The 15,148-nt window shown below is 40.9% G+C and overlaps 1 protein-coding gene across 1 annotated transcript in view; it reads right to left on the reverse strand.

Annotated features, from left to right (window-relative positions):
- LOC121278775 (arf-GAP with SH3 domain, ANK repeat and PH domain-containing protein 1-like) overlaps positions 1 to 12,746 on the reverse strand; it is a 393,348-nt gene extending 380,602 nt beyond the window's left edge. Inside the window, exons 1-2 of the mRNA XM_041189209.1 lie at positions 12,542 to 12,746; positions 11,827 to 11,909 (exon numbers count right to left, since the gene is read on the reverse strand). Coding sequence (XP_041045143.1) covers positions 11,827 to 11,885 — 59 coding nt within the window. The 5' untranslated portion in view covers positions 11,886 to 11,909; positions 12,542 to 12,746. The remainder of the gene's footprint in view (positions 1 to 11,826; positions 11,910 to 12,541) is intronic.
- Positions 12,747 to 15,148: the final 2,402 nt, after the last annotated feature.

Here is a 15,148-nt window from a genome sequence, read left to right on the forward strand (position 1 = left end):
TTGATGATTACGAGGTTTAACATTCAGAGGTGAGTTTACGTAAAGTGCAAATGCAGCAACTTCATGAAACTCATAGGGAGGTTAAGTGCAAGCTACCATTTTCACAAACCTAACAGCAGAGCAGTGCAAATTGCCCCAAAATCTCCTCCCTATCTCACTACAAGTTCAAGTTAACTTTAAATACCAGCGGGATTGATTTGCAATAATTAACATTTATCACATCACTAAAAAGGTACTTAAACATGAAATTACAAGATTTAACTTTCTGCGGCAAGTTTAGTTTGCATTTACTGCACTGTTACAAGAGTTTTACATCATTCAGTATATTTCGATGGTGAGACAGATAGCAAGATGTTATTTCCACAAAGTTGATGCAGCCAGCAACTTTTGAATATCCGCATGTATACAAGCACCTGCCCCTCACCTGAAGTTACTGTACCATTTGTGCCTGAGTGACAAGGAGCACCAATGGCTTCACCATAATTTTGACTGTAAATTCTGGTCCAATAATATCCAGATAATTTGGAATTTTCACACCATTAATATTAGTAAAATGTGATTCTTGTGATTGATATTTAACTATTTAGATCAAAGTTTTCAAAAAAAGCAACCACAATTTTCACAATACACAAATGCCCCAGATTTTGCAGTGGTAATGTTGTCAAATCTATCAGCGTTCACTGTCATTTCTCCAATGAAGCTGACAGCAACTTCAGGAGTCTGCCTGTGTGCAGGATAAGTCAGATATCAGGCAAAAGAGCACTGGCCCTAACTCTCTCTCCTCCCCCGCCCACACAGGTAGGGCTGAGCGCTACGGCTCACGTCTTACGCTGGGCAGACCTTAATTAGCCCCCGCCTGTGTAAAATGGCAGCGCAGACCCAATCATAGGTGGCAATCGGCTCCACAACCACCCCCACCTGCACCTGCCAAGCCCACCCGCCGCCTGAAAAATTCAGGTCCAGAAGTTACTGTCATTGATACCACACTCCTCCAGAGAGTGTTCTCTTGAGGTCTGCCCAGAATGCAATCCCTAAACCATCAGTGAACTGGCAAGAACTTTCACTTTTACAATGATAGTGTCTGGAAGATACAATAATTTTCATAATGTTATTGGAATTTATTGTAGAGTAATAATGGGGTCTGTGTCTATGTCTGTGTGTGTATGTGGGACTTAACTGAATTAAAGGCAGCTGGTCTGAAGACTTTGATATACCTGAAGATAAACTAGGTTTGAAATGTTAAATAAGTAAACATGGGGAAAGTTTTAGAAATTGTGTGTGTGAAGCAAACATGAGTTGTGAAGGAACATTTTCATTTTTAAATAAACCAGATCAGCTTGAATTCAAAAGAGGGGTGAAATGTTCCATTTAGCTAGGACAAGTTAAGAAACAGTGTTGACAGGGCCCTCAACCGTGTCTGACCCAGCTCCCGCGCATCCGCCCTCACACCTTCCTCTCCCTCCCAGAACCATGATAGGGTCCCCCTTGTCTCACTAATCACCCCACCAGCCTCCGCGTTCAAAGGATCATCCTCTGCCATTTCCACCAACTCCAGCATGATGCCACCACCAAACACATCCTCCCTTCACCCCCCTGGCAGCTTTCAGCTGGGATTGTTCCCTCCGGGACACCCTGGTTCACTCCTCCATCACCCCCTACACCTCAACCCCCTCCCATGGCACCTTCCCATGCAACCGCAGAAGGTGCAACACCTGCCCCTTTACTTCACCACTCCTCACCGTCCAAGGGCCCAAACATTCCTTTCAAGTGAAGCAGCACTTCACTTGCACTTCCCTCAATTTAGTCTACTGCATTCGCTGCTCCCAGTGTGGTCTGCTCTACATTGGAGAGACCAAACGCAGACTGGATGGTCGCTTTGCGGAACACCTTTGGTCTGTCCACAAGCATGACCTAGACCTCCCTGTTGCTTGCCATTTCAACACACCACCCTGCTCTCATGCCCACATGTCCATCCTTGGCCTGCTGCAATGATCCAGTGAAGCTCAATGCAAACTGGAGGAACAGCACCTCACCTTCCGACCAGGCACTTTACAGCCTTCTGAACTTAATATTGAGTTCAACAATTTCAGATCATGAACTCTCTCCTACATCCCCACCCCCTTTCCGATCCCCCTTCTTCCAATAATTTATAATTTTTTTACAAATGTATATTTTCTTTTCCCACCTATTTTTAAATTTATTTCGATCTATTGTTTTATCTCCACTTTTTAGCCCATTTTGATCCCTTCCCCCCACCCCACCCCCACTAGGGCCATTTGCCACTAGTTGTCCTGCTTGCTATACTTAATGTCCCCAAAAGCACATTCCTTAGATAATATCACCACCATCAGCACCCCTTTGTCCTTTTGTCTATGACATCTTTGGCAATCTCTTCTTCGCCTTCACCTATCACTGGCCCCCTATAGAGCTCTACCTGTCCCACCACCCTCTACCAGCTTATATTTCATCCCATTTCTCTATTTCCTTAATTCTGATGATAAGATAAGAAGATAAGAATTAGGAGCAGGAGTAGGCAATTCAGCCCCTGGAGCCTGCCCCGCCATTCAATACAATCATGGCTGATCTCATTTCAGCTCAACTCCAATTTCCCGCCCTCTCCCTGTAACCTTTCAACCTGTTACTAATTAAAAACCTATCTATCTCCTCCTTAAATTTATTCAGTGTCCTGGCATCCACTGCACTCTGAGGTAGTGAATTCCACAGATTCGTGACCCTTCGAGAAAAGTAATTTCCCCTCAGGCAGAATTTTCTGCCTGCCGGGCGGTCGGGCCTGACCCAATGTCCGGCGGGTGGGGAGCCGATCCCTGCCGGAGAAGCAGGCCCCGACGCCATTTTACGTGAGTGGGCCAATTAAGGGCCGCCCAGCGTGACGTCCGGCGGGAAGCGCTATGCACTCCCTGTGCGGGCGAGGAGGATTCCCCAAAAGCGAGAGTGCACTCTTTCGCACATGCGCATGATAGAGCGCACATCTCCCTGAGGCTAAGTGCTGCCTCAGGGAGATCGCTCTCACTTTGAAAAATATGAAAAATAGGGGGAAAAAAATTCCCTTACATGTCACCCTCATGATGGGACATGTTCATAATTTACAGAATAACTTTATTAAACTTTTTAAAACCCTACATGAAACCTCATCCCGCCGGTGGATGAGGTTTCATATTTTATGTAGTTGCCGCCGGGGCTCCTGGCCGACCCGCCAACATTAACTTTGGGCGGGCAGGTCCTTTAATTGTTTTAATGACCCTGTCAATGGCCTCAATTGGCCATTGACAGGTTGGCAGGCACACAGCTGATTTTGCTGCGCCCCCACCCTCCTGAAAATGTAAATGGGGCGCGGTGACGTCGGGGGTTCTGCCCAACATCACCGAGCATCATTTTACGTGTCGGCCAGCGGGCCCCACCCCCTGCTCACTGATGGCAAAATTCTGCCCCTCATCTCTGATTTAAATCTACCACCCCTTAGCCTAAAAATATGGCCCCTCACTCTAGAATGCTCCACAAGGGGAAACATCTGCTCCACGTCGACTTTGTCTATCCCCTTTAGCATCTTATATACCTCAGTTAGATCTCCTCTCATCCTTCTAAATGCTAGCAAGTATAGGCCTGAACTGCTCAATCTCTCCTCATAAGACAAGCCCCGCATCTCTGGAAACAATCTAGTGAACCTCCTCTGAACCGCCTCCAATACAACCACATCCTGATGAAGGGTCATACGGACTCGAAACATCAACCGTATTCCTCTCCGCAGATGTTGTCAGACCTGCTGAGTTTTTCCAGGTATTTTTGTTTTTATTCTAGATTTCCAGCATCTGCAGTATTTTGCTTTTATTTGATAAACAGTGTGTTTATTTTTCCCCAAGGATTGCTGGTAAAATGGGTACTATTATAGATTTTTACTATTAGAAAGGTAAAGCCCAAAGACATAGTGAAACAATGGGAATTTGCATTCGAAAGGGAAAATATGTATAAAGGAGAGAAGGCTGTGTTTAAGGGCAGGCATTCTAAGATCTAAAACAGGTGTGAAAAGCCTCCAGCATCTATGCCTCAAGCTGCTGTCTACAAGGAACCAAAGCTGAGAAAAACTCATTTTGAATTTGACCGTCTAAGGTGTGTGCTTCGCTGGGTCTGTTTAAATCTATATTGTTTTACTGTTGCCTTAACAGAGGTGTAACTGGGGGTTAGATTAATTAGGGGATTTAGAAGTCATTGTAGTGGTAATTTGTAGGTCTATGTATGTGCTTAAACGAATTTCTTCCATTAATAAAGCTTTAACTTAGTTTTGTAAGAAACCTATAAGACTTGTTGGCCTTCTCCTACTAAATTCAAAGCCCACATCTCGAAATGAGTACAAATTGCAAATAGTTGTGGCAGCTGCTTCAAGTTTCCCTCTGGGATTTGGGCAGCTTGGCCATTACCATTCGCCTGCCATAACTGAAATTGGGGGCTCTTTGCGGGACATATTTGAGATTCCTTAATTGGTTTTGAGTTGGTGAATCTTAAAGTTACGGGTACAAGAAGCACTTTGAATTCAGGAGTTGGTGTGAGGACTTTTTTTTCCTAAAGTGGTGAGACTGCAATATGGCTTTGGCAGTTGCTAAGACTTGTCTGGGAGCTGAAGTTATAACTTTGGCTGGTTTACAAAAGGTAAGTGAACTTAAGTTAATGGAACTGGCAGATAAATTACAATGGGGATTACCTGCAGCGGTAAGGAGATCAGGCATAATTGAAGGTAGAGCACAGCATTTGAAATTGGGAGGAAGACCTAATAGGACTGAGTTCTCCAAGGGGTGGGTCTTTGGAATGGGCTCAAATTCAGTTACAAATGAAGACGCATGAACTTGAACAAGCAAAGGAACAGAAAAAACTTGAAATAGAGGCATAAGAAAAATAATAAGAAAAGAGCATTTCGAAGGGAATAGGCAGAAAGGGAGGCGAGAGAAAGAAAACAGGAAAGGGAATTAGAAATAGCGAGCCTAGAAAAGGAGAAAAGAGAGAGAGAGAGAATTCCAGCTTAAAATTTTGGCAGTTAAAAAAGAGATGCCATAGATGAGGAAGGACTTATTTCCAGATCAGAACCCAGTGGGGAGATGTTTAAATTTGTACAAGCTCTTCCAAAGTTTGAGGAAATAGATGTTGAAGCATTCTTTATTTCATTTGAGAAGATAGCTAAACAGGTCAAATGGCCATAGGAAGACTGGACGTTGTTGTTACAATCCAGGTTGGTAGGTAGAGCACATGAGGTTTATGCTTCACTGTCAGAAGAAATGTCGGTGAACCTGAGTGCATATGAGTTGGTTCTTGAGGCATACAGTCAGAAATTTAGGAATAACAGAAAACAGCCTGGGCAAACTTATATTGAGAGAGAAAAACAAAGTAATTTTTACTGGTGGATACAGGCTTTAAAGATAGAGACTACATATGCAGCTCTTAGAGAGGTAATTCTTTTGGAAGACTTTAAAGATTCAATTCCTTCAGTAGTGAGAGCTCATGTGGAGGAACAGAGGGTGCAAACAGCAAGACAAGTAGCAGAGATAGCTGATGATTATGAGTTAGTTCATAGAGCTAAACCTTTTATTCATCACCCTTTTAAATCAGAGGATAGAAAATGGGAAGGTGAAAGTCAGGGAAGAGGAGTAGGTTGAAATTCCCAGGAAGTTTTACTCAGAATAAAACGGAAGGTACTGTGGGTTCTGAGGTTCAGGCGCAGGGAAAACCTGGTTTGTGTACAGGTAAAACAGGAAGAAACAGGATAGTTAAAGACGTAGAAATGTGTTCACAATTTAGCCAAGAGGATTCTGAGGAGCAGGTTGCAGAAATGTTTAAATATTTTGTATGTGAAGGGGAAGTCTTTCCATGTATATAGGGTGGAGTAGGTAAAGATGTTAAAATTTTAAGAGACACAGGGGCTAGTCAATTTTTAATGTTGTGGGATAGTGGCATTTGTTGTTCAGAGGGAGTATTTCAGGAACAGGTGATAATAAATAGGGTTCATGGAGATGCTAAACCTATTCCGTTGTGGAAGGTAAATTTAAAGAGTAAATGGAAAACAGGTGAGGTGATTGTTGCAGTAGTGGAAAATTTGCCCATTACAGTGGTTAAATTTATTCTGGGTAATGATATAGCTGGATCACAGGTGCCTATGGTAGTTAAGCAGCCTGTAGAAGTGTTTTCAACAGAAATGTTGCAGAGAAAGCATCCTGGATTGTTTGCAGATTGTGTGATAACAAGATCACAGGCTCATAGGTTGAAACAAGAAGAACAGCAAGTTCAAGGACAGAGAGGAGGTGTGGAAGTCTAATTAGCTGCCTTTGTGTTTGATAAAGTTGTTCAAGAAGAAAGACTGGAAGACAATGCACTTGAGGATTTTACTCAAGACAGTTATTAGATTTACAGAAAAATGATTCCCAATATAACAGTTATATCAGACAGCTTACCCAGAAAATGTATTCCAGAATGGTATTACTTTAAGGGTAATATTTTAATGAGAAAATAGAGCCCTTATCATGCTCCAGCAAATGAAAGCTGGAGGGAGGTGCATCAGATTGTAATTCCATTTGGATATAGAAATGAAATTCTGAGGATAGCTCATGAAATTCCAATGGGGGGACATTTAGGAATTAGAAAGCCACAGACAAAAATACAAAAACATTTTTATGTGTCTGGACTGCATGGGGATGTAGGCAAATTCTGAAGAACATGTCACACATGTCAGGTGATAGGGAAACCACTTACAGTGATTAATCCGGTATCTTTACTTCCCATTTCAGCGTTTGAAGACCCTTTTACAAGGGTTATGGTTGATTGTGAGGAACCCCTCCCTACGACTAAAAGTGGAAATCAGTACTTACTGACAATAATGGATGTGTCTACCAGTTTTCCTGAAGCAATACTTTTGAGAACTATTACAAAGAAAATTGTGGAAGAGTTGACTAAATTTTTTTACAAGATATGGGGCAGAATTTTGCTCTTGGCTTGCGGATTTGGCAGGGGCAGTCGGGAAACTGACTGCTGCCCGCAATCGGGCCCGGAAGGCAATTTTATGCTGGCGGGCCAACTAAGGCCTGCCCAGTGTGAAATGTGAGCAGTGCCAAGCACTGCCTGTATGGGAGGAAGAGTGGGAGCGCAACCTTCACACGTGTGCAGGGAGCTGCCTCAGGGAGATGAACTGATTTCGCATAAAGAAGTAAAGATCTTATAAATGTTATGAAACAGGTCCCCTCGTGTGACTCTGTTACATGAGCAGGGACATGTTTTTAATTCACGTGTAAAATTTTTATGTAATTTTTATTTGATTTAGGAAACCTCATCCCGCTGTGGATGAGGTTTCCTAAAAAAACGTAAAAGCCATTTGGCATTTTCGCCTTCCCGGAATTGTTAAGGGACAAGCAGTGTAAATTTGAATTTAATTAACTTTTTAATAGCCTTAATAGGCCTTTAATTGTTGGCGGGGGCACTGCCGGCTCTGGCACGACTGTGCATTGATGTCAACATGCTCGGCTGACATCAACGCGCATCATTTTACGCTTGGCCAGGTCGTGTGTGCGTGCCCGCCGAGCATAATTTTCTGCCCAAGGTTCACCTAAAGAAATGCTATCAGATCAGGGTTCAAATTTCACGTCATAGCTGTTTAAGGAAATATTGAACAGTTTGGAGATAAAACAATTTAAGTCAACAGCTTAGTTGCATCCTGAGTCACAAGGGCCTTTGGAAAGATGGCATCAAACTTTAAAAACTATAATGAGGGCGTATAGTCAGGAATGTCCACGGGATTTGGATAGGGGATTCCATTCTTGTTATTTACCATTAGGGATACTCCTAATGCATCGACTGGTTTTAGTCCTTTTGAACTAGTTTATGGTGAGAGGACCATTTACAATATTAAGAAGAATTATTTACTCGATTATAATAAGTTAATTTGGTGGTGAACTTGGCTAAAAGTGATTTTGCAAAAGCGCGTTACAAAAGCCATTGGACATGGTAAGGTGGCTCCAAGAGATGTGAAAGTCAAAGCTATCATGGATTTCTCAGTGCCCACAACAAAATGAGAAGTTTTGAGATTTCTGAGCATGAGTGGGTTTATCAGAACTTTGTATCAAATTTTAGCCGTGTGGTTTCTCCATTGACTGAACTATTAAAAAAGAACAAGAAGTTTCAATGGACACAGGGGTGTCAGAAGGCATTTAACAGTTTGAAAACTGTATTAACTACAACACCAGTTTTGGCAGTGCCCAATTATGCCAAGCAATTTAAGTTGGCTGTTGACACAAGCAATATAGACATTGGGGCTGTGCTGTTACAAATAAATGACACTGGAATTGAAAATCCAATTGGGTATTTTCCACCCAAGTTGAATGTCCAATAGAGCAGACATTCAACGAATGAAAAGGAGACTTTGGGGTTGGTTCAGCATTGTAGTATTTTGAAATTTACATTGCAAACAATTTCAGAAATGATTGTTTATACCACAATCCTTTAAAAGTTTTTGGACCAATTTTGAGACAGAAGCGCAAGGCTATTCAGATGGAATTTATTACTGCACCCTTTTAATCTACAGATTATACATGTGGCTGGACGAGAAAATCTAATTGCAGATGCATTATCCGAGAGTTTGAAGCTTAAAGGGAAAATTGGATATTTAAAACCTGGACACTGGACTGGAAGGATTTCTGTTGATACCAAGGATTTGTAAATATGTTGTTATGTTATTGCATTTATCTGGTAATGTAATAGTGCAATAAGTATGGAGGTAATGTAAGATGGGTTCAGAAAATGAAACCATCTTTTCAAATTATGACAGATCATTTTTTGTATGGAGGGTTATGTCAGGAAGATACAATAATTTTCATAATGTTATTGGAATTTATTGTAGAGTAATAGTGGGGTCTGTGTCTATGTCTGTGTGTGCACGTGGGACTTAAATTAACTAAAGGTAGCTGGTCCAAAGGCTTTGGTGTATCAGAAGATAAGTTAGGTTTGAAATGTTAAATAGATATACATGGGGAAAGTTTTAGAATGTGAGGTGTGAAGGCAACATTTGCATTTTTAAGTAAATCAGACTAACTTGAATTCAAAAGTGAGGGTGGGGGGGGGGGGGGGGTGAAATGTTCCACTAAGCCAGGAGAAATTAAGAACAAGTGTTTTTATTTTTCCCAAAGATTACTGGTGAAATGGGTACTATGATAGATTTTTATTATTTGAGAGGTAAAGTCCAAAATCATAGTGAAACAATGGGAATTTGCATTCAAAGGGGAAAATATGCATAAGGGAGAAAAGGCTGTGTGTAAGGGCAAGAATTCAAAGATCTAAAACAAGTGTGAAAAGCCTCCAGTATCTAAGCCTCAAGCTGTTGTCTACAAGGAACCGAAGCTGAGAAAAATTCATTTTGAATTTGACTGTCCAGAATGTTTGCTTTCCCTGGTTCTGTTTAAATCTATGTTGTTTTACTGTTGCCTTAATGGAGGTATACTGGAGATTAGATTAATTAGGGGATTTAGAAGTTATCATAGTTGTAATTATTAGGTCTATGTATATGCTTAAAAATCATTTCTTCAATTAATAAAGCTTTAACTTAGTTTTGTAAGAAACCTACAAGACTTGGTGGCTTTCTTTTACTGAATTCAAAGTCCGCATCTCGAAATAAGTACAAATTGCAAATAGTTGTGGCAGTTGCTTCAAGCTTCCCTCTGGGATTTGGGCAGTTTGGCATTTACCATCTGCCTGCCGTAACAACACTCCTTGTGTAAAAATTCCTGAAAAAGTTTACCCCTCTTGAATGAGGTGTAACTAGGTTTTTAGTGGCAAACTAACTTCATAATTATTGTTAAACAGCCTTATCGGCCCTGAAAAGTTAATTTGATATTTGTGGAATGGAAAATTTCTCCATTAAAAAAAAATCTCCACATATTTTTAAAATAATCAATTTTTTAAAAAGATTGTTTATGATATTTCAGCTTCCTGTCATAATCCAATCATAATTGCTTATTTTTCTATCTGAAAATTCAACTTAAAAATCAAAGGTAATCAATGTTCTTAACTTCCTGTCTGTGAGCACACTCCAACGTGATTGGCTGCTTACCCTGCTTGCTGACATCATTGCTGCTGAACACCAGGAAAGCCTTTTGACTTCGTGCTAGATTTAAACAACCACCCGGAAGGGCACAGCCGCTAGATCTTTATGTGCAGCTTCTGTCGAGGTCAGCGGCGAGCGCCATTTCTTCACTGCTGACCACAAAATCCAGCTCATACCTCTCAAGTCTGTCTCTTTCTCTCTGGTCTCCGACGCAGAGAATTAAATACCTGTACCTGACAATTACCACCTGGTTTCTTCTCTGTGCTGCTTATTGATAATTCTTCTATCTGATTGGTTAAGGAGATGCACAGTTGCTTGCCTTGTTCACAAAGGACCTAGAACCCCTGCAGAGAACCGTGCGGTTTTTCGGTGGTTAGCTCAAAAGGAACTTGGAGTCCATATAAAGTCTATAGACAAGTGCAAGTATAAACCCTTTATACGCTGCTGACCACAAAATCCGGCCCTGCACATTCCCCTTCTGTAGTCTGTCTCTCTCACACAAACACACACACACACACACAGTTTCTGGAGCTTTTGCGCCACCTTCAGGTTTTAAGCATTGAACAATAGCGATAAATCTTAAGGATATACTACGCAATTCAAGAGTGAGTATATGTTTTTAGTGCCACATCATCATTTTGTTGTAAAGAAGAGCTTTCCACCAAACAGCATGTATAGCCGAATACCCAAAACAGCAGTATATTTTTAGTTTTTAAACCGTGTACACTTTGGAGTTTTAAAAAATAAACTATTCCATCTCAAAGCCACATTTTTCTTTGTTTCAGCATATTGTTTAAGCGGTAAAAAAAAAGCTTTAAAATAATGCAAAACGAAGGAATTTTTGAAACAAAACATGTGTTTTTCTTTAATTCACAGATCGATGCCATGTGTCCTCACAGGTCAGGCCCAAGGGATAATAGGATTGCTAACTGAGAAGTGTTTATGTAGCCAGAGTAACATTTTAACAGAAATGTTTCATCAGCTCACACACAACACGCTCCTCGTGTAAATTTGGAGTTTCCTTTTGTACTTTCAACTTCGACACAAAATATTGTCGGTCTAATAAAAAAAACACAATGGCTTAAAACTACGCTGATTTATTCCGGCGATATTTTCTTCCAGAAGCTGATCATTTACCAGCAAATTCCCAGAATAATGAAAGTAGTACGCGTGTGTGTGTGTGTTGGGGGGAGGGGAGGTTATAAGGAGTCTAAAGGGAATCTGTCACCCTTCAAAAGATCCAGATCCACGGAGATCTTATATCAGAGAGAGAGAGAGAAAGAACTAGTTAAGGGGGGGGGGGGGGGGGGGAATTCAAGAGATCACAATCGTAACGTTACAGTTTATGTATTCCTTATTTTACCAGAAACTTCGCAATCACTGCCAATTGCTCAGGTTTAAAGCATCCTCATTTGCATACGTCTTTAGTCAAACTACCCTGAGGATCTTGAAGCAAGTGATATATTTCTGGCACTTTCACTATCACCAGGAAATTCCCCAGCGCACGTTGTCCTTTCCACCTCCACCCTCCCACCACCCCGCCCCCCAGCTCTTTTTCCCCCAATTATTTACCCCCGTTTCTCTCGCCCTCCAAAAAAAAATATTCCTGTATTCTGGCAATGTCAAGGGTTGACCCAGGAGAGAATCTGAAGAACAGGCTATTCGTACTCGGAGAGTACTAACACTGATAAACTATGTTGTACGGGAGACTTGTCTTTGGCAGTTGACCCTTAGCTTACCGGTTCCACAATGAGTCCCTGGAGGAGAACGTTGATATTCTGGAAGCTGAAGACTTCATGATTTATTTCACACCGAATCCCACCTAAGTGAATGAAAGCAGCAATGAATTGGGCTGCCTTCTCGAACATCGAAACGGAGATGTAAATTGCAGCTTACTTTTGTCACAGTCTGGCTTCATACAGGGTTTGGAACCCACTTACCAATAACACTTGGGGGGGAGAAAAGGGAGGGGATAAAGTAGACAAGACATAACCGCAGAGCAAAACTAAACAAAGTTTCTCTTTTAACCAAAGTTCTTAGAATTATAAAATGACTACAAAATCGAGGAGATTTTTTTTAAAGCACCTAATATGCTTAATGTACGATTTACTAGTTGGCCGATTATGAACTAATTTTCATTTAGAAGTTCCCAGATTTCATAAATAATAATGGTTTTAAAAAAGTTTTCCAAATACCGCTACTTGTCGAAGAAGCCGATTTCGATGCAATGGGTTCATGTCTATCCCTGTGCTATACAAACTTTAACAGATTTTTAGGCTTGCTTTGTAGAGAAAGACATGGCGCATCGTATTCTTAGGGCACTTTTTGATACACTTTACTAAAAATTATTTTAAAAATCTTATGACAAGTCCCTCAGGGGTATTTCTGCCGCGCCAGTAACTCAACCTAGTGCTGCAGTTTCTCTAACCACGCCTATGGTTTTCAGAAACTTACCAGAACTGGAACTGATTTTCTTCCTAACCAAAGTTCGTAGATGAAATTAGCTGCCATTATATCATTTTCGTCCCCAGATTCTGTCGCACGAGTCCTCCCTTTTTTCTCCAGCCCGTTTAGGTGAAACCTTAATGTTAAGAAAGCCTTGTTGAATCGGTGCCAGCAATGGAGAGAACAGAACTGTGATTTGTGTCCATATCCGTTCCTTGTGCTCTGTGGAAAGCTGGGAATCAGAAACGGAAGGAAAATCCACCATGTGAGCGGCACAAAATACAATGGGCAGAAATGTGGCTGACAGCAAAGACTTCAGGAAATCCAACGGAAATCAGATATCTGTAAAAACATACCAGGGCGCTGCACATCTTTGGATTTAATACCTAGCATTGTACTCATCTATTAACACCATGAAGTTGTGTCTATAATTCTAATATACCTATATTTGTATTAAGTACATGTAAACTGTTTTTTTAAAAAATGCATAGTTATAAGATGAGGAGTGATAGTGAAAAACCTTAAGATTGGATGGACAACTATGACTCTACATCATTTCGCCCATCACGATTATAAAAAAAAAATTAGGGACATGGGAACAGGGGGAAGCTATTTAGCCCATCAGTGAGACCATGGCTAACCTGTGACCTAATACCATTTACCCATCTCTGCCCCATATTCCTTAATAGCCTTGGTTAAGAAAAATATCTATCAATATCAGATTTAAAATTAACAACTGATCTAATATCACTTGCCATTCTTGGAAGAGAATTCCAAACTTTTACCACCCTTTGAACATAAGAAATAGGAGCAGGAGTAGGCCATTCAGCCCTTCCAGCCCACTCCACCATTCAATGAGATCATGGCTGACCTTCTACTTCAACACCATTTTCCTGACTATCCCCATATGTAGAAGTGTTTCCTAATTTCACTCCTGAAAGGTCTGGCTTTAATTTGTAGATTCCGTCTCCTAGTCCGAGACTTCCCAACCAGTGGAATTAGTTTCTTACAAACTACCCTATCAGTCCTTAATGTTTTGGAAATTTCAAACAAATTACCCCTTAATCTTCTAAATTCCAGAGAATACGACTGTAGTTTGTGTAATCTCTCCTTGTATTTTACCTTTGGAGCCGAGGTATCATTCTCGCAAAACAAAAATGAAATACTGCAGATGCTGGAAAACTGAAATAAAAATGGTAAATGCTGGAAATACTCAGTAGGTCAAACAGCAGCCATGGGGAGTTACTGTCTCAGGCTGATGATGACACTTCTTCATTCTTGTAAACCAATGCTACGCTACTTCCAATGCATTATATCCTTCCTAAGGTGTGGTGCCCAGAACTGCTCACAGTAACTCCAGGCGTGGCCTAACTGGGGCTATGTATAACTGAAGCATGATTACTAACTCCTTTTATTCTATTTCTCTAGATATAAAGCACAGCATTCCATTAGCCTTTTTGATTATTTTGGATACCTGTTTATGACATTTTAATGATCTATATATCTGGATCCCAAGTCTCTTTGGACCTACACAGTTCCTAGCTATTCATGAACATATAAACATACAAATTAGGAGCAGGAGTAGGCCATTCAGCCCCTCAAGGCTGCATCGTCATTCAATAAGATTGTGGCTGATCTGATTGTGGCCTCAACTCCACATTCCCATCTACTTCCAATATCTTTAGATTATTGACTAACAAGGGAATCAATCTAACTCTGCCTTAAAAATATTCAATGACCCTGCCTCCACCACTTTCTGGGGGAGAGTTCCAAAGATTCCTGACCCTCTGAGAGAAAAAAATTCTCCTCATCTCTGTCTTAAATGGGAGTCGGCTTATTTTTAAACAGTGACCCCTAGTTCTAGTGTCTCCCACAAGGGGAAGCATCCCCTCAGCATCACCATGTCAAGTTTCCTCAAGACCTTACATGTTTTAATAAGATCACCTCATTCTTCTAAGCTCCAATGGACAGGCCCAGCCCACATCCCAGGTGTCAGTCGAGTGAACCTTCTCTGAACTGCTTCTACCGCATTAATATCCTTTCTTAAATAAAGAGGCCAAAACTGTACACAGTGCTCCAGATGTGGTCTCTCACCAATGGCCTGTACAAGTGTAGCAAAATATCCTTACATTTATATTCCATTCCCCTTGCAATAAACAACAACACTCCATTTTCCTTGCTAATCATTTGTTGTACCACGTACTAAATTTTTTGTGATTCATGTACCAGGACACTAAATCCCTCTGTACCTCAGAGTTCAGCAATCTCTCTACATTTAAATAATATGTTGCTTTTCTATTCTTCCTGCCAAAGTGGACAAGTTCACATTTTCCCACACTATACCTCTCAATTTTTTTGCCCATTCACTTAAACCATCTATATCCCTTGGCAAGCTCCTTATGTCCATATGTTCCTTATGTTCACCATTTAGTTTGATCTTTTTTAGGTCCAAAGTTGATAACCTCACATTTACCTACATTGAAATCTATTTGCCACAGTCATTTAATCTATCAATATCCCTTTTATAAGGCTATGCTTTCATCTGCACTCCTTACATTGCCACCTATATTTTTGTCATCAGCAAATTTAGATATATGGCTTTTATTCCCATCATCA

This window comes from Carcharodon carcharias, chromosome 6, assembly GCF_017639515.1.
Source record: "Carcharodon carcharias isolate sCarCar2 chromosome 6, sCarCar2.pri, whole genome shotgun sequence".
NCBI classification, from domain to species: Eukaryota; Metazoa; Chordata; class Chondrichthyes; order Lamniformes; family Lamnidae; genus Carcharodon; species Carcharodon carcharias.